This window comes from Dermacentor albipictus, chromosome 8 (assembly GCF_038994185.2).
Source record: "Dermacentor albipictus isolate Rhodes 1998 colony chromosome 8, USDA_Dalb.pri_finalv2, whole genome shotgun sequence".
NCBI lineage: Eukaryota > Metazoa > Arthropoda > Arachnida > Ixodida > Ixodidae > Dermacentor > Dermacentor albipictus.
This window is the reverse complement of record NC_091828.1, coordinates 125055987-125079853: the sequence shown is the minus strand read 5'-3', so window position 1 is coordinate 125079853 and position 23867 is coordinate 125055987. Positions and strand designations below refer to the sequence as shown.

General features: G+C 46.4%; 2 protein-coding genes across 6 annotated transcripts in view; one reads left to right on the top strand and one right to left on the bottom strand.

Annotated features, from left to right (window-relative positions):
* Nucleotides 1-505: 505 nt before the first annotated feature.
* Nucleotides 506-8484, top strand: LOC135900761 (ankyrin repeat and death domain-containing protein 1A-like). The gene is made up of 4 exons (XM_065430313.2): nt 506-814; nt 970-1132; nt 1896-2047; nt 5250-8484. The coding sequence occupies exons 2-4, from the start codon at nt 987-989 to the stop codon at nt 5723-5725; spliced, it is 774 nt and encodes a 257-aa protein (XP_065286385.1). The 5' UTR covers nt 506-814; nt 970-986; the 3' UTR covers nt 5726-8484.
* Nucleotides 8485-14254: 5770 nt separating this feature from the next.
* Nucleotides 14255-23867, bottom strand: part of eRF3 (eukaryotic translation release factor 3) — a 31233-nt gene continuing 21620 nt past the window's right edge. For all 5 annotated transcript variants that reach the window (XM_065430314.2, XM_065430318.2, XM_065430317.2 and 2 more), the window contains exon 11: nt 14255-17319. In XM_065430314.2, coding sequence (XP_065286386.1) covers nt 17276-17319 — 44 coding nt within the window. In that variant the 3' untranslated portion in view covers nt 14255-17275. The remainder of the gene's footprint in view (nt 17320-23867) is intronic.

Sequence of the window (23867 nt, the reverse complement as noted above, 5' to 3'; positions counted from 1 at the left end):
CTCCATTGTGCCATTTGTTTTTTCGCATTTCGCCCCCATCGAAACGTGGGCGGGAATCGAACTCTAGACCTCTTGCATAGCAGCGCAGAGCCACAGCCGAAAGTGAAACGAAAGGTGCCATACTTACTGGCTACGAGGCGATGGGCTGGAGTTCGATACAGCTTTTCAACGATAGCTAAGAACTCTGAGGTGGCAAATTACGCACGTGAACCGTAACCTAACTTTACCCGCGCATACATAAACAAAGCCCGGCAGCACTATGAGCAAGTACGGTGCACTTCCCTGCACGTTGCCACCTGAGCTCACTTCAATCATCTTGGTTGAATTTTCTTAGTATTCATAACTGCTATGATTCCAATAACAGCAGTCACGATACGCTTCCGTGTCACTTCTTGTGCAAAATATAAAATAGTCGGTTTCGATTATGGTTTCGATTTCGTTTTTGGATCGTCCGGAGCTTTTCGTAAGTACGCAAGTCAAAGCGGAAAGATGGCGTTCTGAGTGACGTCATAAACGGCATCTGGAAACGCTGTGCTAGCTGGGACACGCTTTTCTCATCAACCCAATGCGTCCTTGGACGAAAATGGATCGACGGTAGCTCCAGTCGCCGAGGCGGCTGTAAATGCTGTGGTGCCCATGTAAACATTGCATTCGACAGCTGACATTGTCACGTGCATTGCTCTATTGTGAAAGGAGACATCTGTCGAGCTAACCAAGCCATAGCCGCTGCAAATTCTGAGATCTTGTTGTAGCGACGACTTCTCCAAGCTCGATATCCTTGGGGCCGTGGGAGTCGAGGCTCTCGGAAACCACGGTAATGTAGTGCATCGATCCTTCCTCGATCGCGAAGCGTAAACACGCAACCGATGTGCACCCCGCGAGACGCACCAGCGTCCGCCGTTGTGTAAACAGTGGCTGCGTAGGCGACTGCCGAAATGTCCGCGCGGTTCCTTTCTATTTTTAAAACAGGCAAGCCTGCTGCCGTCATGAAGGTGGAGCTGGGCAGCGCCGCAGACATTCACTTTGCCGTGACCAGCCATAACATCGAAGCCATCGTCAGGCACGTCTCTTTGGGAGGCGACGTCAACGCCAAGCTCCAGGGAGCGACGCCTCTGGGAGCAGCGTTGTGCAGGTCAGCTTTTCGATCCTGTTTAGGCAGCGTACAGGATGTGCAAGAGACGCCCCCGGCCAGTGATTGCGCGCGATAATTGCAGTACCTTGTGATTTCTTGCGATTACGCTCGCAATTACGAGGTAGTGAAAAAAAAAAAAGGGGGGGCTTCAAATTCAGTTCAAATTTTCATTGATACTTGTCCCGTAAGGGAAATTCGAGTCTTGAGTTACCGTCTGGCATGATTTGGAGCACCACTCGCTTTACCCTAATTTAATTTTGTTTCTCACCCAAGATAAACAATTAGATTTTCTTGATTATTCTGCTTAAAGAAAAGGTAACAATGGTAGCTCATAACCACGAAAATTGGGGTATACATTTGCGAAATGGTGCTTGTAAGACACATATCTCACCGACTGCATGCAGTGCAGTGAAGGGTAGAACTTGCGTCAGCCATTCTGTAACGAGACCTAATTGCGTGTTTCAGGGAATTAAAGCAGGAGGTTTCATCTTAGTCTCTTTGTTTCTTTCTTGGCCTCGTGTTTCTGGACACTGATCATAATGAATGTTTCGCAAGTTGCCAAATTCACAATCCTTTTGCAGTTGTATCCCTTCCATGACACTGACACGAATGGAAGCGTCATGCAAAGGGTAATCAGAGGCAGACAATGGTGGAACTCATCATGCATGTCTCTTTTCTGGTTGGCTGACACAACCTTGCAGCCCTGCACAGAGTTGGTGAAATGGAATATAAATAGCTTTAACGAATAACCACTTACTTGCAGGAAAGCGTGGGACACTGCACAGATTCTGCTGTCCCTTGGAGCTGATGTGAACCAGTTCAGTCGAGACAGTGTTGGCCGTGAGGAACCACCGCTGTGCATTGTCTGCCGCCTGGGAAATGTCGACATAGCAAAGATGCTCCTTCGAAACCCTAGTACGTTGCCCTTGACAATTGTGCTTTGTCGCTTGTGTCTACAAACTTGACATCTGGGCTGTGTTCATCATTGCTGTTTTCGTATTTTTCATAATCACATCGCACATTTTCTAGTATTAAAAGAGAGAGGGAGCTCAGTATTAAAAGTCAGAATGGTGTTTGAGCATAATTTCATAAACAAAATGATTATAAAGGGTACAAATGTGCAATTGGAAGCAGTAGATAACTTTAAACGATTAGGAAATTGCAGCTACATATCAGTAGAAGCAAATGTCCACTCGCTAACTCAAAGGGAGAATTCACAGTTAAATGCACATTACAGGTGCCCTTGTCATGAAAACTAAATGCGCATGAACGGCAAGCATGTGGAATCGTGGCTGCTGTGTGTTTTGTTTTTTGTTATCAACACATGGCCACCGTGCAGCAAAAGCTCAAGATATGAGAAGTAAATGTATTGTGTGTGGAATAGACACCACAAAGAAGACAGACAACAGTGGTGCTACGCTGTCTCTTTTTCTTTGCGTTGTCTATTCAGCACATAAAATGTTACTTCTGAACACCGCCAACTATCTTAATGCCATGTCATTTTGGAATATACCTTAAATTATGTTTTATTTAGCACTGATAGCATCATAACCAATTTCGAAGATGTAATAAAAGCAGTGGAGGAATTCTATACCGACCTGTACAATACCCAGAGCAGCCAGGAGACCTCCTTTGAAAGTATAATAATAATAATATTTGGGGTTTTACGTGCCAAAACCACTTTCTGATTATGAGGCACGCCGTAGTGGAGGACTCCGGAAATTTTGACCACCTGGGGTTCTTTAACGTGCACCTAAATCTAAGCACACGGGTGTTTTCGCATTTCGCCCCCATCGAAATGCGGCCGCCGTGGCCGGGATTCGATCCCGCGACCTCGTGCTCAGCAGCCCAACACCATAGCCACTGAGCAACCACGGCGGGTTCCTTTGAAAGTAGTACTGAATACGTTACAGAGGCTCCTTCTATCACTTCGGATGAAGTTAGAAGGGCCTTAGAAGACATGAAATGAGCAAAGGCGGCAGGGGAAGATTTACTTGTTTTATTTATTTGTACATACTGCAGCCCCTATATGGGGCTATCGCAGGAGTGGGTTAGACAAAAAAAAAAAGTCATACAAAAAACCAAGTAAACAATAACATTATAAATTCACAAGAAATAAGGCAGATGACACAAATGAAACTCAAAATAGCAGCCACATTGAGAATCACTACAAAAACGAGAATGAGTAAATACACTGTAACAACAAGAAAATACATAAAATCAGGTGTGGTTAACTTTTAACAGGAAATCGTTTAATGGCAGTGACCTAATTGTTCCGGGAATTAAGTTCCAGAATTCAATAGCACGTGGGAAAAAGCTGTATTTAAATTTATTAGATAGAGCAAAGTAAGGCTTAATATTAAGGTTATGGTGACTCCTACTTGACCGAGGAATGTCTGAAGGAATATATATGGGATGTGAGACACGATAAGAAAAATTGACGATGCCATGCAGAAACTTCAATGACTCAATGTGACGGCGTATGGATAAAGGGGTTAGGTTCAAAGAAGTTAAGATCGACTAACTGTCTGTTTAATCAAAGATGGAGGAGACATCATGCTTGAAAAGCTTGCGGCCTTTTATACGAAATGTCTCACGACATTAAGGGTCCCAGAGTACTGGAAGAACGCCAACATTATACTGATCCACAAAAAGAAAGACGTTAAAGAATTGAAAAATTATAGGCCCATTAGCTTACTTACAGTATTGTATGAAATATTCACAAAGATAACTTCCAATAGAGTAGGGGCAACACTTGACTTCACTCAACCAAGGGAACAGGCTGGCTTCAAGATGGATACTGTACAATGGATCACGTCCACGTAATCTATCAGGTGATCGAGAAATCTGCAGAGTAAGATCAACCTCTCTATGTGGCTTTCATAGATTATGAAAAGGCATTTGATTCTATAGAGATACCAGCAGTCATAGAGGCATTACGTAATCAAGGAGTACAGACCACTTACATAAATACCCTGGAAAATATTTACAGAGATTCCACAGCCACCTTAACTCTACACAAGAAAAGTAGGAAGATACCTATAAAGAAAGGGGTCAGACAAGGAGGCACAATCTCTCCAATGCTATTCATTGCATGCTTGGAAGAAGTATTCAAGCTATTAAACTGGGAAGGCTTAGGAGTAAAGATTGACGGCGAATATCTCAGCAACCTTCGGCTTGCCGATGACATTGTTCTATTAAGCAACACGGCAGAAGAGTTACAACAAATGATTGAGGACCTTAACAGGGAGAGTGTAAGAGTGGGGTTGAAGATTAATATGCAGAAGTCAAAGATAATGATGAACAACCAGGCAAAGGAACAAGAGTTCAGGATCGCAAGTCAGCCTCTATAGTCTGTGCAGGAGTACGTTTACCTAGGTCGATTAATCACAGGGAACCCTGACCATGAAAAGGAAATTCACAGAAGAATAAAAATGGGTTGGATCGCATACGGCAGACATTGCCAGCTCCTGACGGGAAGCTTAACATTATCACTAAAAAGAAAGGTGTGCAATCATTGCATTCTGCCGGTGCTAATTGGACAGTGACAAAAAAGCCCGAAAAGAAGTTAAGGTCCCCACAAAGAGCAATGGAATGAAGAATGATAGGCATAACGTTAAGAGACAGGAAGAGAGCGGTGTGGATCGGAGAGCAAACAGGCACAGCCGATATTCTAATTGACATTAAGAAAAAGAAATGAAGCTGAGCTGGTCATGTAATGCGTAGGTTAGATAACCGGTGGATCGTTAGGGTTACGGAATGGGTACCAAGAGCAGGGAAGCTTAGTAGAGGACGGCAAAAGACTGATTGGGGTGATGAAATGAAGAAATTCATAGGTGCAAGTTGGAATAGGTTGGCGCTGGACAGGGGTAATTGGAGATCGGAGGAAGAGGCCTTCATCCTGCAGTGGACCTAAAATAGGTTGTTGATGATGATGATGATCAGCATATATTTACTTCTACTCTGCTCTTTGAGTAGAAGAAATTTCAATGTTGACGTTGGCCTGCAAAATAGTTGACTCAGCTAATTATAATGGTGGATTAGTTAGCTGTCGGTTCACACAAATCACTTAGAATTCAAAAGAATGCATTCAGTCTACAGCTCAGTCTCTCTGCAGGCATCCGCGTGTGCCGTAGGGACATGTTTGGCAAGACACCTCTCTGGCTTGCCACCAAGCATGGACGGCGCGACCTCGTGTACCTTCTCCTCGTCCACAACTCCAGCGTGCGTGGTGCCACATGCTTCGCCGACTGCCCCATATGGCTGTGTGCCCGCTACGGTGCGCGACACACTATCGCCGACATGCTTCTTGCTGCCGGAGCACCTCACGGCTCCCGTGATGGAGCAGGGAAGGACGATGTGGCCTGGGCAATGGAGCGTGGGGATGTAAAGCTGCTGACTGTGTTTCGGCTCGCTGGTTTTGGTGCCGGTAAAGTGTCGCCACCGAGCCTGCAGTGGCTGGCTAGGCGGGCCTACTGGATAGGCCAGGAGGGTAGGAGGGAACCAAAGGGTCGGGACCTTGAGGGCATGCCCAGAAGAATCAGAGATTATGTGATGCTCAAGGACATATACACGCAAAGCAGTCAGCGCTGATGTCGTGGGGCCATTACCTGATGATTATTTTTTCGAGGAAATCTCTGCCCACACACCGTCTCAACAACTTCACAGTGCAGCAAAGGCTAGGGCTCTTGTCAGGACAAACGATCGCCCTATCACCTTTTTGTGTCTGTTGTCATAACGCTGCAGTTATTGCTTAAAGTATGAACTGATTAGCTCAAGAAGTGTTGCTAAGCAATCCGTAGAAAGAGCTGGCTGTGTAGTCTGAGAAGGGAAGGAGGGCTTGCCCATTGTGTACTGCTGATCCTTGTGTTAAGCTTCCATTCAGTTGGCATCACGTGGAGGGCGATCAGAGGAGGTTATTCAAGGAGCCCCTCCATCTGGTTCTTCCTTCTAATTGGCTGGCATGACCTGTAGCTTTCACTGCACTGCGTGGAGTTGGCGAGAGTATAGATATTGCATGCGTAGCCCTCAGAGTTGCGGGTCCCCGAGTTGCACATGATTCCGCTGCAGCAGTGTGTGGTGACCTGTGTTTGACACCCAGTGCTGGCACGTTTGGGCTGTGTGTACTGAACGTCTTATTAGGCATGAAAAGACAAATACAGTTGGAAGGAAACCTGGGGCAAAGCTCCACATTAGGAAAAAGACACCTGATGAAACCATATCAGCGTATATAAAACAGAAGACAAGGCACCACGGGCACTCACAATGTTCGGTCTTCTGTTCTTTGTGTCTGTTTTATTTGCACTGATACGGCTCATCAGGTGTCATGTCATGATAGGAGTCATCAGGTGTCATCGGGTGCAATAGGTTCAATTACTGTCACAAACAGCACAAAATATGACAGGTTTCACTGTAAACTGTTTGCTGAACTGAAACATAGATAGAGCTGTCATTAATAGATACTGCCCATTTTTGTCCATGGAGAAAGCACTGCCTAGATATTGCATACATAGAGAGACTTCAGATTTATAAGGGACCCAGAATTTAACTTTTTCAATATTTGGTTTTGTACACAGTTACTTATCTCTGTGCTTGGCACATAAAAGTGACCCAGTTATATACAGTCACGAAGCACTAGGCTTCATGCAGGCCAGACAAGTGCAGGTCAATTAAAACCAGTAAAGTGAATCTGGTTGGCAGTAATGTTTGTGCTGTATGCTGATAGCAAGTGATACTACTATACAAGCCTGTTCTGCAAAACCCAGATGTCCTTTTGACGTCAGGTTCGTATAACATCATACATAAAGGATATGAGTCGTAGTTTTTCTGTCCACTAGCTTGATTAAGAGAAAAGGTGAGGTTGCGTACTGGAACAGACATGAATGATGAAGCACTTGCCAGCTGTTTGCCCATTTTGCTGCATGATCAGTGTATGCTAGTGCTGGTATCAAACTAACTAGTGCTTGTGAAAATTGTGGCTTATGCTATTGATGCTATGCAGAGTTCCCCCGCCTACCTCCAGAGACATGGAATATCTGGTTTTTATAATACGAGTTTTTATAACACAGTTTTTATAATCGCATGTAACACATGGTATTGGAGCGTGACATGGTCGTAACTGCTGGCCATGTACTCACCTGTTGCTCACAGCAGCATCTGAGCTCTGTTCATTGGCATAGAGGTCAGCTGGTGATGTGATGGTGCTTTTTTTTTTTCTTAAAGAATGGCTAGTTGTGTAATTCAAAGTGAGAACTGGAATGGTAACCGAGTGAAAATGATCTAGATCAGTGAACTGGATCAGGACAGGAGTGACATGTTCTTATGTCATCTGCTCTGTCGACTTAGGGTTGAGTGGTTTTATGCTTGTGCCGCATGCCTGGTGTAACAAAATCGGTTAGCCACAGTACTCTGGATAATTATACCTTGCATTGCTAAAGGAAGCTTTAAATAATGGGATGATAAAGAGAGATGTTAAGTGACCTTGCAAATATGGTTGATGCTTCTGAAATTTGTGAATAGGTCAGCTTTTCTGCGAGCTTAGGAGTGATAAGCCGAAAAGGGTGTAAGAACGAAAGAAGGTTGGTGGAAATGTCACATGGAAATTCGTGTACCAGCTGCTTATGATACTGTGGGTTTTGGCAGCGTGTGCTCTGGGCTAGGTAATTGGTTGGCAAAAAAAAAGAAAGTTGTGTTGCATCTGAAAGCAAGCAGAAATTCAACCTTGTATGTGAAGATATTGTGGAATCTGAAATGTGCAGTTGGTTTCTTCAGTTCGGGCAGAAAATTCGAACGATGGAAAATGGGCCTTCGTTTTGTCAGTTTAGTTAACATTCATACTTGCACTACCTGGAAATTGTGAGTTTGCTTACAAAAGAATAATCTACCAATCTAAGCTGATTTGTTGTTTCTTGTTAGTTTTCCTTTTCAAGCAGGCCAGATATTTAAGTTATGCTGTTGTTTTTCAAGATGATTAAGTGAACAAGTTAGAATCGTGTGTGAAATTCACATGACAATTGATGTATTGAAAAGGTAGCGTCATATGTCACATACCGTGATGAGCTTAATTACAGTGCTGAAGTTTTGCTCAGCTTAGAACAAAGAGTAAAAAATGCACTCCTATGTAAGAAAAATGAGAACACACTAATCTGCGAACAGTATAAGCATTGTTTTTTTGACCAGACTTCGTCAACTTCAGCTGCATGTCTCAAGTTGGCCAGATTGCATGGATGTGCGTGGGTGATGGCCTTGTTTAGGAGGTTTTAAAATATTGAGGTATTTAGATTTGCCAAATGTTCTCTTCACACGGTGTTGCTGAAGCGTTAGTTATTGTGCACGTGAAGTGTGATAGTTTTTATCACAGTACTCGCAGCACATCAACGTAGTGTAGTTTATGCAAAGCTTGGCAAACAATGTATTCAGGCTCGTCCACTCATCAAGGAAGCACCTAATTAGCATTCAGTCTTATAGCAGCTTAAGTTTTTTTAATAAGAGCCTGAAGGTAGATTATTTATTTCAAAGCGTGAGAAGTTGGTAATGCGTGGGTATAGTACTAACTGTGCAATAAGCTGGATGAAGACAGTGTTTGTATGGTTAACCGTTCTTCTTATTATTTTTTTTTCGTGCACTGTTGGTATATCCACATTCTCTCGTATGTAGATATCTGCCTCAGGCATCATATTGGCCACATTTATTTATCAGTAGGAAATATAAACGTGAGAGTTATTTCAAAATGAAAACTAACAGTGTGTCCCATGATCTTCACTTTTGAAATGGCCTTAACACAGAATATGCCTTTCTTGTAAATGCTACACGGATTTCAGCACTTTTCAAATAAAAAGCGAGGTTGTTAGATAGTTTGTGCTAGCCTTAGGGAGCTGATGTCTTTGATGGAGCAATCGCTTTCCCGCTAGAGTAGCCTTTATATATGTATATAATTTTTTTTTTTGGGGGGGGGGGGGGGGACGACCACATTTTACTACAGCATTCTCGATAAATGATGCAGTTAACTGTATGCAAATTACGCTCATTTGTGGTCTCTCCTTAAGAGGCCCTGACTGCATTTGGGACCTGGAGGCAGCCGAAGCCTTAGCTAGTGAGGCTGCCCGGAACAAGTTTTAAACATGCAGTAGCATTTCTGTGTGGAATGTGACCACAATTTGCACCTAATATCAATACTACAATTATTTTTACACTGTACTCTATTGTATAAGTACTTGATAGTGACTGCCTCCATGGCAAGTACCCCTATGTGCACCCTGTGTAAAAAGTTTCAAGCTGTCAGAAGTGGCAGCTTTTTTTATGGATCCTTCGAAGGTACAATTGAACTTCGGTATAACAAATTATTTGATACTGAAGTAAATCTACAACCTTTCTCACTGACATCGGCATGTAACGAGTACATGCTTACAAAAAACATCATACTATAACGGTAGGTAAAGGTATTTCTTGGCAGATGTGACTTTGTCATAATGAGGTTCGTTTGTACATGGTAGCGGCCGTTTCTTACGCCTACATATTTTACTTCTCTTAGCAGATGAAGTCTGTAAAACTGTTTTCATCTGTTAGGTTAAACTGTTTATTCCTCTAGCTCCTGCAGAGATGTAACTTGTAAAAGAGCTTCTATGCAGATTATATGGTCCGTTTTTTTTCTCTGTGTAGTAACATATCTTTGGTCACTTTTGAATGGCTGATGTAGTTGCTTCTATAGTACTCAATTACTCTGGCGACTTATGATCTCCGTGAAGCTGTTTTCACTGAAGTCGTGGGTGCAATAGTACCATAATGGTAGCAGATGGTAGCAAAAGAAAGCATTTATAGTGCACTACGTCATTGAAGTTGCATATTTATGGAGGACTTTCTGTGCCTTGAGATTCTCAGTGTGATGCTTTGAGTCGATTGACGAGCTGTACACTCAAGTCTTTCTCATTGTGCTGCTATATGTTTGCAGTAGACCAAAGACTCGACCTTGTAGCCTGTTTATCAAGACAACGGGGAAGAAAGTTGTGGCTGAAGATTTTTGTCATTGTCGTCGCCGTCTTATTTATCGCGAGATCGAGTTTGTAGTGTGATTTGTTGGCTGGGGAATGTTTGAAGATGTTCGCTATTTTCACTGCTGTCTTACTATTTATTGCGTTGAGAATACCCTACACTTATACAGTCTATGAAACAGTGCTGTATTCTCTCTAGTCAAGTTTGTTGATCAATTAGCACTGCTGTCTTGTAATTTAAAAGTGTGGATGAGTGGTGATGTCCTTGAACGAAATCTCCCTCCATTTGATGTCAGTTTGCTTGCTTAACCTATCAGAAAGAATTTCCTATAATTAGCTTTAGGCCCACAACTAGACTTTTTGTAATAGCAGGTTCGAAAAAGTCTAGTAAGATAGAGCCCCACCTTGATGAGGGTTGCTGGTTTCAGTGGTTATTGTATGAGTGATGTATGAGCAGAAGTGATGTACTGTGTGTCACAGAAGTTTCCGTGCCAAAGTAGTAGCCTGCTCGAATATATCACGTGGAAGCAATGAGCCGACTTCGGCATGTAGAGGATTCCAGAGTCCTCTGTTACTCTGAAATTGTGCGTGTTAGCTGGCAGTACTACTGCTACGTGGCAGTATTTTAGAGCCAGCAGCAGGTGATCTGGCCTGGTAACTTTTGCGACAGATAGTAGTATAGTCGTGCTGATATGGGAGGTGGTTGTGACCACATCGAGCAGATTGGCTTGACCTTGATCTCCTGAAAAAGAGATGTTGCAGGATGAAGAAAGGTAGAGAGGAATCTAAATCTATGCATGTCCCAGAACTCCTTGCAAAAGGTTTGGTGCATCAGGACATTGTAATCCAGCTTGCTTAAGCCTAAAGTGATCACCTTCATTTTGTGCGTGACTGTGCAGTCATAGACTACGCAACTGTGAACACAGGATCACATACCACTTTATGGAGGCAGAGCACTCTTGTGAGCAGCTGGTGCATTCTCATTGTTTGTAGGTTTAGCAGATGCAGTGCCTAATCACGCACACGTGTGCTACCGCCAATACTGCACAGCATCTGACAATGGCAGAACATGCAGTCTTGTGCGTATGCGCATTGACTTTTGGTCTGGCAGTAGACTGTAGCAGACGGCTCACATGAACAACGTATATTTTCTAGACAAACCACGAGAGTGTACTATCCACCTGCCAGAATGCTCTGCCAGTACAGAGCAGCAAGTGCTCACATGTTCACAATTGTGACTGTCTGCCACTGCGCCCTTGGTGAAAATATGATCACAGTGCCCCATGGCCATTGTACGATTGTTGTATGGACACGTAATGTTTGTACAAAACTGTGCCTGCACGGTTCAGGAAGCTGTTATTTGCAGTTGGCCAGTTTGCGGCTCAGCAGGAGGGGTCTCCTTTTCTTAAACTGTTCCCTGAGCTGTGCAGACTCGCACACATATGAATCTCGCTGTTATTTTGTGAGAGCCGGAACAGGTGTGCAAGGCTTAATGGGCAATGTGCAAGACAGTGTGCAACCTTCCTCAAGGTACAGAGAAGTTGGTGCCAAAGTCTGGGTGTTTATTCTTTTGCCTAGTCTTCGATGTGGCATGCATGCAGTGCTGTGGCGAGATGCATTTGTATTTGTGTTGGTGGCACACCTTTGAATAAAGGTTTTGAGATTGCCTTGATGCTGTGCAAGTATTATTCTGTACAGAAAACTGCTGTTGTACTCCTGTTGTCAAGCCTGTATGGAGTTTCCTACAAGTATTATTCGAGGGAAGTTTTGTGCTTGTGTCTAGGGGAGCTGCAGGTAATGCGGCTCAGCCAGCGTGGTAATGGATTGGCTTATGCTTCCTGCTTTGGGCTTCAAATGACTTTGCAACTTTGCAGTTTGATTATTGTCAACAAAACATTGTTACAAATACAACACTTCACAATGATTGTGCATGTGCATGTCTGTTATCTTCATGCGTTAAAAAAATTACATGGATTGCAAGCATGCAGATTAGACAAATCCATGTGTACTAACCGGCAATCCTTCCAATGGTATCTTAACAATCTCAGCACCATAGTTCCCCCAGGAATTTTTGGAGGAAACTCTCTCCAAAAAGCATGCTCTGATTGGTTGATGCAGGCCGAACCCATTAATGCATACACAAAAAGTGCAAGCACTTCGACTATTCCCTCTCCTACTGCTCCCCGTTGTGTAACCATTTATGTTGCATCAGAACAGAATAAGTTCTGCAAGTGACTGCTGGATGCATAATAGCGCAACAAGGAAACAAATACTTGAGGAGTAGAGGAAACAGAGCAGGCATAAGCCTCAGCTGTTTATTGTTGGAGCAGAGTCTGAAGAAAACAAATGCACGTGTGCTGCAGTCGCGTTGGAACGTTACAGCAGCGTGTCAAACAGCTGGATCTTCGCAAAAAAAGATCAACCTAAGTCACTAAAGCAGTTTGTGCCTCTTTTTTTATAAGATCCAGCTATTTGACATGTTGCTGCAACTTGTTAGAGCACAGCTCATGGGGGCCCATTCCTCCAGCTACCATCGTTGTCTTTTGTACCCCGGGCAAACGAGCACAGCGAAGAATGAACGCAAAGCGCAGCGGGAGATGAAAGACTGCGATAACGATGAGAGCGCAAGGAGGAAATCCGAGATGGAGGGTATGGCGAAAGCATGAGAAGAAAGGCATAGTGCTGTGCAAGACGGGCTTTGCATCGACAATGGCTACGAGATGGTTCCAGAGTAGTGCTCACTGTCTGTACAGAAACAAAGCGCTGCATAAGCGGAGTCTGTGGCGGCTGCTGTGAATCGCACCTGGCGTTGCCCACACGCTGCCTCTTGTGATCTCCTGATCGGCATGGCAGTCGCAGCACGTCGCTTCGTTTGAAACATGGTGCACGAGACGTTGTCTGCGCCAGCCAACGTATCGCGAAATAAAGATGTGTATAGAGCTGTGCTCAAATTTCGTATTAGGGAGTATCGTGCATGCACACTTACATTTTTTTACCTTGCACTCATACGGTGCATTTCCTTGTCACGCAATTACACATCTCTCGGTCTTCTTTAGAGTGCATGAGCTTACTAGCAGTTTTACTTTAAAATTTCCATGTCGTGTCTGATTACATCTAAGCCCTCCCCCGAAGCGACTAGACTGCCCGGCGGCCTTCAACCCCAACATTGCGCTCGGCAACAGAGCTCCATTGCTACTGCGGCAGGTTAACAATAGTCCGGTAAACAGTTTTCATGCCCACTGCAACAGCCGAGCAACTTCAATATGCACAAAATCCATGTGCCCCGTTCAACACACAGCTTTGCTGCTAAAGAAAAGCGGGGGTTATCAGAGATGTAATGGCAGAGTACTCGCAATCAATTCTGCACTTGGGATTTTTTTTTTAAGTGGGCCCAATGCTCCGTACACTAATTCTTTAAAGCAATAGCTCTCTTTGCCTATTTATACCCGGTTTGAGTGCCTAACCTTGGAATGCAAGATACTCAGTGGCATGAGCATCAACGTAGCAACAAGCAGCACAACAGAGGAGCGAACAAATGAAGGCGAACTAACTCCCAGGTTTTAACCCTATCATTCCACAATATTTAAGCAGTCTTTTTCACGGATGTGACATAACAGTTCTCGACTTTGACAGATCATCCCCAGATGGTTTCTTCATTCTAATCGCAACTATACGGACGCTCCAAGTGCATTTGTGCCATTGCTGTTCAGTCGCAGTATTGACGGACATGCATGGCCCGCGCACGACGGGTTACATTTTCAGAGGCTCAGTGCATTTGGCTCGAAAAACAAAAGCCAAGTGGATGCACCAGCACACTGTGCCCCACCAGCTTTACCCGAGACAGGGCTCTGCAACAGCAAAAAAGTGCCGTTGGCACTGCTCATCACACCAGCTTTGCAACAGCTTCAGCGCAATGCTAAACCTTGCTACTGATTTCAGTGCTACGTGTTCAATAGAAATTACGAATTTTTGGCATTATGTCCATATCAGAAATGCAATTGCAACAGATGAGAATGACATTTGTCACCAAAGCACGCACCTGCGACGTTGAGGCAGCAGACAAAAGCAGCATTACTGAATAACTTCAGCACACTTCTAAAGTACCAGTGAAACAGCAGGCACCAAAACACCAATGTTGATTGGAATAAACGTTTTTATTTCAGTTTTTCCTTGGAAGTTTGGTAAAAACAACAAAATCAAGGGGAAAACAAAAAGGGAGGGAAGAAAAATATTCTCCAACCTCTTCCTTTCACCACATGATCATCTCCTCGAGACATAAAAACAAATTTTCGATGAAGATCTTTTCAGCCCAGACAACAAAACACAGGGCTTGTGTCAACCGCCACCAGTTTTATCTGTTAAAAAAAAAAAGTCATACGCACTTTCCACTTTTCTTGTGCTTATATAAAACCGTTAAACAAAGATGTCCACTGCTCTCTTTTTAGATAAACACAGCCAACGAGACAACCTAAACAAGAAATGCATGTTGCAACTCCAATGCACGACAAATTCTGGGCGTATCTTGTACGAAACAAAAATAAAGCATGATGATATGCAATAATCACCAGACAACCCAAAACCCATGCATGGTGAACTGCGAAAAACCCTGCAAAAAAAAAAAAGTATCCATATAGCAAATAAAGTCAATGTTGCAGGACACTTCATATGATGAGCGAGTGACTGAATAGACTTCACCAAAAGGGAGATAAAAAGAGGGTGACCCAAGTGTGATGGTCAAAAAAAAAAATGCAAAGTATAAAGAAAAGGCAATTGTACATATTTACTATATATAAAACAGAAGAAAGAGCAGAAGGCAACACACAACAGTATAAACAACGTGCAAAAGAAAAGATCCAGGGAAAGAGATGGCAACAAAATAGAAATTGGCAGAAGTCTATACAAAAGAGGAGGAAGAGAAAAAATAAGAGTCTCTCCTTCGTCTCGGTAGGCCGGTCATTTCCGGTACGACTGTCTTGACGGCCGGTGCACCCGCATGTCCTGTTCTCGAGTCTGCAGACTGCCCGACAGTCGGACCAAGCCCAAAGTAGCACTAACTTGTGTGGCGACCCATTTACTTTTTCATTGCGGTGTGCAAGGAATGTGCCCAAGGGGAAGGCCCTCACGTTTCGAGCTAAGTTGCGCAGGAGGCAGTGGGAATCTGGTTCTTGCCAGCTAGCGAAAACCGACTAATGCCAGCAATGTTTTTTTAAATACTGGTACCAGGCATATTGTAGACCAGTACCAGAAATAGAAGCGAAATGTAGTGGTACCAGGGAAACTGCACGTACTGACAGCAGTTTCCAAGAGTAATGACAGCAAGAGTACCAGCAACATGTATTAGACTGGTACCAGGTGTTTGGCAAGCCAGCACCAGAAACAATAGCAGCAGGATGTACGGTGGTACCAGCGAACCTGAACTGCTGGCACCAGTTTCAAGTCTGCAGTCTAGCGGCAGAAGTGCCAGAAAAATACTTTGTGGACTGCAGATTTTTACGTAGGACATACCAGGAAAAGAGGCATGCTGGTACCAAAGACAGCAGCAGCACATACTGCAGATGTCCATAATTAACAATAAAAATATATCACTAGGCTCATACCAGCAGACACTTGCATACTGCTGATATGCTGCAGGACAACTGATACCAGCTACATGAACTGACAAACACCTGGTACTAGGCACATGGCAATATGTGACTGCACTGAAATGATGCGATGCCCATAACTGATGTCCACCAGTTAGCAAGGACATGCAGAATGGCTCTATAACAAAACTTCTATCTGCATCAAAGTGCAGAACAAAATAAGTGCAAGACAGACTCCTGGAAGGGGCCATTATTTATTGGCAACTAGCATTTTGCGCTGGCATCCATTCCTACCACCACCGTAGCCTCGCAACATTTTCAGTCACCTCTTCCCACTAGTGGTCCTCTGAGGTGGGGGCAACACGCCGGCCGTTTTTAAATCCGTGTCTCAACCACAGCCTTGCCGCGACCCCTCAAACTCTTGGCCACCTGTTGCAGGTGGAACATCACCACCACGTGGCCTTCCCCCTCGACAAAGCCCATGCACACCGCACTGCCGCTAGGGGAGTCCCTTGCACAACAGAGTTGTCCATTTGTTTCCATGCAAAGGTTCCGAGCTCACCCCACCACACGGCAAAATGGAAGATGTGGGCCCTTAGCTAGAGTCATCAGAAAAGGCTTTTCTACAGTGCCGGAGTCATGCGGGAAAACTTGCAGGTCCAGAATGCGCCCAGCAATCGAAGCCACAACTGGCTTGGGTCACAAAGACGGAAGTCAGTGTGAGTGGGCACGTCCTCAAGCCACTGCAAACAGACCTTTTTAGGCTGGGATAAATCTATAATGAGCAATGGAATATCAAGGAGAGGGCATACATATGATGCAACCCAGCTCTGTGCACAATGCACTATATCTGGCCCAAATCTGCTTGTACATGCCGAAAACATTTTTATTTCCATGGCCATAGAAAAGGCACGAGCTAACCTGCAAGTGGATGAAGATATGGGCTATCCCTAAAATGGAGAGGGCGACTGGCACAAACAATCAAGGAACCTGCACGATGATGCATTTCTGCACACTTGTAGTTTTATTCCTTGAAATTCCAGCTCTTTTCAATAAGATTTAGCCTCAGGCAATTAATGTCCTTGGTAATGATTCAGAACATCTGAAGCGAGAGCATGAAACAATGTGGATGCAGAAGCAAAGGGCACAGAAAAGGCTGTTGCCCTCCGCTTTTCGTTGTGAATCCACTCTGCTCTGCACCGTCTATTCTCAAAACGGCTCCGTAACAACTCGCCAACACTGCAATGCTAATGCGACGAGGCACATGACAGCGGTGCTGCAGTGACCCTCTTCTGATGACTCTAGCGCTCTCCTTTGGGCCCGACTCGAGTCCCGAACCGACTGCAGACGGCGCACCGCCGTGGGGGCCGCGGTCATCCGCCCGCGGACGACGGCGCAGCTGCTCGGTGCGCTTGTTTGGACCGGCTGACGCCGCGCGCGCCCCCCTCGCGGCGCCGCTGTGGGCGGTGGCGAGGTGAGTTGGTGGAGCTGGCGGCGTCTTGCTGCTGGCAATCCCTGGGTGGTGGTGGCGGCTGCGAGCCGGGAGAGTGGCACTGCTCCGGGGCTGCTCCCAGTCATTCCACCACCCGCAGCACCTTCCCAATGGCAATGGTGCGACCTGCGGGAAATGGCAACAGTGTAGTGATTCAAACTTTTAACTGCCTTGAATCTGTCCAGAATCGGGCCGCTCACTTCATTTTGTCAAATTAATCGGTATTCCAGGGTTACCTCGATGTAAATCTTAAATCTACCTGAACATTTATCATTAAAACCCCGTTTTAAAAGAATATTTTTCTACAACCTAGCTACATATATTAAGATAACTAGATAACTACACATCTTAAGATAAGTACAAGGTATGCTTGCAAGCTTCTCACACTAGGTTATATCATCACTCTTCTGTATTCTCAGTACATCTTGCACAGTTAGAAGGAAAATACATGTCTTTTTCCGGGTATTTATGTCTCATCCTAAAGGGTAGAAAGAAGCTAGTGTCACATGTCCTCCGAGAGCCTACACTAACATTGCAGATGTGCAGTGCTGCTTTTACCAGGTTCAGGAGAGTATGATGTCCCAGGGCCATGGAAGAGGACGCGACCACGGGGTACAAGCCTCCAACGAAGCCCTGGGGTGGGCACTACAATCGAACCCACTTCGAACAATATTCAAGTCACACGAAAATTCAATTTTTATAACCGGGTAGCATGAAAAATCAAAATGGGAGGATGGCAGAGCTGATGTGAGAACGCTACAATGGCAGGGAGGCCAGGGCTTCTCCCCACCACCTTCTTACAACCGGCTGCTGATTATGTACACTCGTTTAACTGCTTGGTGGGCACCCCGATGGCGTGTGACAAGCTGTGGCTGTTGGTGTTAAAGAATGGCACCGCTATAGCAACTGCAAAGAGGGGTCATGGGCGGCAAGCTATACGAGAGCTCCACCAAAATACCAAAATACACGAGAAGGTTGCTGCGGCAGCCTGAGCTTGAGGAATCTAGAAAAAACACTGAGGCGAGATCGCCACAAGCATCTCGTCACATACTTCTCACTGGCCTTCACAGAAGCCTTATGTCCGTCAGCCTTCTACAAGGCATCCAGGCGCTCCACGAAAGGTTCCTTGCAAAAACGAAGCCCCGGAGGAAGGGATTGAATTAGCTGCCGAGCCTCCTGTGAAGATGACGTTGAGGCAGCCTGCCCTACCACGTAATCACTGCCGTCGCTATTAGTCGCAAACGTACTTGCATCAATCTGCTCATCGGTTAGAAGCACTTTGTTTCCAAATCTATAGCCATGAGCTTTCTTTTACCTGGCAATGTCGTGCATTGCTGACGATAAGTGGGTGGATCAGCCATCTTCAGTTTTTAGCGACGAGTCAAATGAGGCTGAGAAACCAGGTGGCCAGGAATGATTTTAACATAGCGAACAAACATGAACGCGAGTGATTAGAAGTGTTTGCAGAACTACAATGAATGAGGATCCAGCACGCAATCTGGGATAGCAGCGGAGTTGGCCCAGTCCATTCGCGTTTTGGAAAATGGCGCCATAGGTAGCGAGGCATAGAGCTATGGGCACAGCCCATTCGTGTTCGGAGGGATGGAAGGGCGACGAGGGAGAGGCGGGCTGGAAAATGAGTGCTGCAGTTGTTGCAGCTGCAGGCCATCGAGCAGTGGCTTGAATTTCTCGCATTCTTTCTTCTTTTCGAGGATTTCACATTTCACTACCTTTCATTATGGACAACCAGCAGCCAGACTTCATCGTCATAACTGATAATGCGGCACTGGAGCATTGTAGTAAGTGGGTTATTTCACCATGGAAAACATACAAAAATTGACAGTTCAGCAGCTTGTCATTGTTATAACTGATATATTGTTAAAACCTATATCGTTATAAGTGTGTTTGACTGTAGTACTGTATATACAGTCAAGCCTCGACATAAGTCAGCAAAACTGGCAATTTACTGTTATATCAAAATTTCGTTTTATCGAGATTCGCCCTTTTATAAAATAAGTACAGTCGCCAATCGATTTTTCTTGCACGGAAAGGGGCCACATAATTTTCCAGAATTATCAGTCAATCAAAAGAAAAAAACAAGTTTGAATGAGAAAATTCATACGGTTTCACGCCATGCAAGTCGACAATATCTTCTTGGCGCTATTAAGCGAAGCTAGCCACGCTTTCCTGTGCACTGTGCCCCCGTGGCTGATAGCGTCACCTGCACTGGGACGACGCTAACGGGAAAAGCGCCAGCAGCGGGGAGCGAATGCTGCTTCTGCCTCTCGCTCCAACAGGTCACCGAAACTCGAGTTTACGCAACATCCAATACTAAATGTGCAGATAGACAGCTTATATGGTGCCATGCCGTCTCAGCACGCCTACTCTTGCACATGTGGCAGATTACCTCTAAAGCAGGGTGCGCAGCTGCGCTTACAGACATGCGCAGCCACGGCCGAGACGCGTACCAGAAACCGAGACGCACCCAAACTTACCCCTCACTCCGGCCCCCTTGCACGCGTTTGATCACATTACTACAAGCACGCTCCCCTCCCTCTCTTCCCCTTTGCTCGCGTGGGAAGGCAGCCCTTGCGAAGCCACCATCTTTCTTGTTTCACCCTCGCACACTTTCACTCGCACAGTGTGCAGCACCAATAGGATCTTATCGCATGAAACATGATGTGGCTTCACTTCGGCGGTCACTCTTGTCACGCGGAGTCAACTTGAAAGGTGCGTTTGCAAGCAGTCGCTTGTGATTCAATCATTTGACCATCTGCGTCTGCGGAAGTTTTCATGTACTGTCTTGCCATTCCTTTGCAGCAGGAGTGAAATTTCATTATGTTGAAATTGCATACAAACGCACTTCGTTATATTGAGGTTCTAATACATGGTGTTCTTTAAACTAGAGGTTATGAAAATAGACTATTTCGAATAGAATAGAATACGAAATAAAATATTGTCACGTAGTAGTGACGGCGGTCGCAGGGACGATGAGGACGGACAAAGGTTTGCCAAAAGAAGACTGTTTATTGGGCTGACTTGCGCCCACAATGCCCTGAACTACCCGGCGACGGCGAGGCGACCAGCGTGCTCGGCGGTCGTCGAACAGAATGCCCGCCGCTGTCGTCTGCGCTCAATTTAAAGCGCGTCTTGGCGCGTCTCAACTGGGCGCGTCTTGCGTCTCATGGCGGCAGCGCGTCTTGCGTTGCGTGGCGCGTCTCAACTGGGCGCGCCTTGCGTCGCATGGCGGCAGACTTGAAGAGTGAGCAAGCACTGCATAGATTCGCGGCATTACTCCCCCCTGAAAGAGGCATCGACCCGATGCATAAATAGAAATAATGCCACTAGCAACAAATAAAACGGCCCGTGCGAAAATAAACACAGAGTGTAAAAATGCAGCGTCCTTTAGCGCGTATAATAGGGTTTCAGGCGGACGACATGAACAACTTCTGGTCGTACGCGGCGTCGGTGGGATGCAGTCATGGCATCAGGGATGATTTCATAATCCAGTTCACCTAGCCGACGAAGAACCTTGTATGGGCCGAAATAGCGGCTCAATAGCTTTTCACTCAATCCACGGCGCCGAATGGGCGTCCAAACCCAGACTTGGTCTCCTGGCTTGTATTCCGCGTGGCGTCTTCGTAGGTTGTAGCGTCTGGTGTCGGTTCGTTGTTGGTCTGTGATTCGTAATCGGGCAAGCCTTCGAGCTTCTTCTGCGCGTTGAAGGTAGGCGGCGACATCGACGTTCTCTTCTTCTGTAACATTGGGCAGCATGGCGTCTAGCGTGGTCGTGGCCTCCCTTCCGTGGACGAGCCTAAAAGGCGTCATCTGGGTGGTCTCCTGCACTGCGGTGTTGTAGGCGAAGACGACGAATGGCAGGATGACGTCCCAGGTCTTGTGTTCGGCATCGACATACATGGCGAGCATATCGGCGATGGTTTTGTTCAGGCGCTCGGTTAGTCCGTTGGTCTGCGGATGGTATGCAGTTGTCCTCCGGTGGGTGGTTTGGCTGTAACGCAGGATGGCTTGCGTTAGTTCCGCCGTGAATGCTGTTCCTCTATCCGTGATGAGTACATCGGGGGCGCCGTGTCGCAGAAGAATGCATTCCACGAAAAATTTGGCGACTTCTGCTGCGGTTCCGTTCGGTAGGGCTTTTGCCTCGGCGTAGCGAGTCAGGTAGTCGGTGGCTACGATGATCCATTTATTTCCAGACGTTGACTTTGGAAAAGGGCCAAGTAAGTCCATGCCGATCTGCTGAAAGGGTCTTGCGGGGGGCTCAATGGGGTTCAGGAATCCTGCTGGTCGGGTGGGAGGTGTCTTTCGTCGCTGACAATCTCGGCAGGTTTTCACATAATGTGCGACATCGGCGGAAAGGCGGGGCCAGTAATACTTTTCTTTAATGCGGCGGAGAGTGCGAGTAAACCCGAGATGTCCCGCTGTCGGCTCGTCGTGGGAAGCCTGTAGAACTTCTTCGCGGAGACAAGCAGGTACAACAAGGAGGTAGGCTGTTTTGTTCGCTGCGAAGTTCTTCTTCATGAGGACATCATTCTGTACACAGAAGGAAGAAAGTCCGCGCTTGAATGAGGCAGGGGGCGAAGAAACGTTGCCTTCCAAGAACTCTATGAGGCATTTTAGGTCAGGGTCCGAGCGTTGCTGCTGGGCAAAAGAGCTGGAGCTGATGGGTCCCAGGAAGGCGTCCTCATCATCGTCCGGTGGCGGCGCATCTACAGGGGCTCGTGAGAGGCAATCGGCGTCAGAGTGTTTGAGTCCGGACTTGTAAACCACGGTGACGTCAAACTCCTGGAGGCGAAGACTCCATCGAGCGAGGCGGCCAGAGGGGTCCTTCAAATTGGCAAGCCAGCACAGCGCGTGGTGATCGCTGACCACCTTGAACGGTCGTCCGTACAGGTAGGGGCGGAATTTCGACGTAGCCCAGATGATGGCAAGGCACTCCCTCTCAGTCGTGGAATAGTTAGCCTCGGCCTTGGAAAGGGAGCGGCTAGCGTATGCGATGACGTTCTGCAGCCCATCGCTTTTTTGAACGAGGATGGCGCCTAGGCCCACACTGCTTGCGTCGGTATGCAGTTCAGTATCAGCGTTTTCATCAAAATGTGCGAGGATCGGTGAAGACTGTAAACGGCGCTGGAGTTCTTTGAAGGCTTCTGCTTGCGGCGCTTCCCATTTAAATGGCACGTTTGCCTTCGTTAGTTGGGTCAGGGGCTCGGCGATGCGCGAAAAGTTTTTCACAAATCGTCGGTAATATGCGCACAGTCCGAGGAATCTGCGCACAGCTTTCTTATCGGCCGGCGGTGGGAACTGTTCAATAGCGGCTGTTTTCTGCGGGTCTGGGCGTACTCCCTCCCTGCTAATGATGTGGCCTAGAAACAGCAGCTCTGCATAAGCAAAGTGGCACTTCTCGGCTTTCAAGGTTAGGCCAGACGACTTGATGGCATCGAGCACTGTCCGGAGTCTTTGGAGGTGTTCTTGAAAGTTCGAGGCGAAGACAACGACGTCATCTAAATATACCAGACAAATTTGCCACTTGAGGCCTGCGAGCACTGTATCCATCACCCGCTGAAACGTCGCTGGTGCGGAACAGAGACCAAATGGCATCACCTTGAACTCAAAGAGCCCATCAGGAGTGATGAATGCTGTCTTCTCGCGATCTCTTTCGTCGACCTCAATCTGCCAGTAGCCGGTCTTCAGGTCCATCGATGAGAAATACTTGGCGTTGCAAAGCCGGTCCAGTGTGTCGTCGATGCGGGGGAGGGGGTAGACGTCCTTCTTTGTTATGTTGTTTAAGCGGCGGTAATCAACGCAGAATCGAAGTGCGCCGTCTTTCTTTCTCACTAGAACAACCGGTGCAGCCCATGGGCTGTTTGATGGCTGGATGACGTCGTCGCGAAGCATTTCTTCCACTTGGTTCCGGATGGCTTGTCGTTCTCGCGGCGACACACGGTAGGGGCTTTGACGGAGAGGTCGGGCGTGCTGGTCGGTTATAATGCGATGCTTCGCAATTGGCGTTTGTCGGACCTTTGGCGATGACGAAAAACACTGGCTGTAACTTTGAAGCAGATTGCGGATCTGGTCTTGTCTGTTTTGGGGCAGTGCTGGGTTGATGTCGAAAGTGGGCGAGTTCTCATGGTCAGACGAACCTTCTGCGGATGGGTCGGAGAGGGCGAAGGAATCCCGTACGTCGGATATTTCGTCGAAGAAAGCAATCGCCGTTCCTTTGTTAATGTGCCGGTATTCTTCGCTGAAGTTAGTCAGCAGTACTTCGGTCTGGCCGTTGCGGAAATGTGCGATGCCTCTTGCGATACCGATTCCTCTGTCGAGAAGCAACTGCCTGTTCCCCTCGATGATGCCTTCAGAGTTAATGGCTTTCATGGCACCTACGGTCACGATAACACTTGAACGGGGTGGGACGCTCAGTTCTTCTTTCAGGATGCTCAGGGCACAGTGATTTCCCAGAGTTCTCATCGAAGGGATGGCCTCGTTCGTCGAAAGCGTAATCAGCTTGGATCGCAGGTCGATGATCGCCTGATGCTCACTAAGGAAATCCAAGCCCAGGATCACTTCGCGAGAGCATTGCGGTAGCACAACAAAGGTCGCAGGATAGGTGTGTCCTTTGACAGTCACTCGCGCTGTGCATCGTCCTGATGGCGTAATGAGGT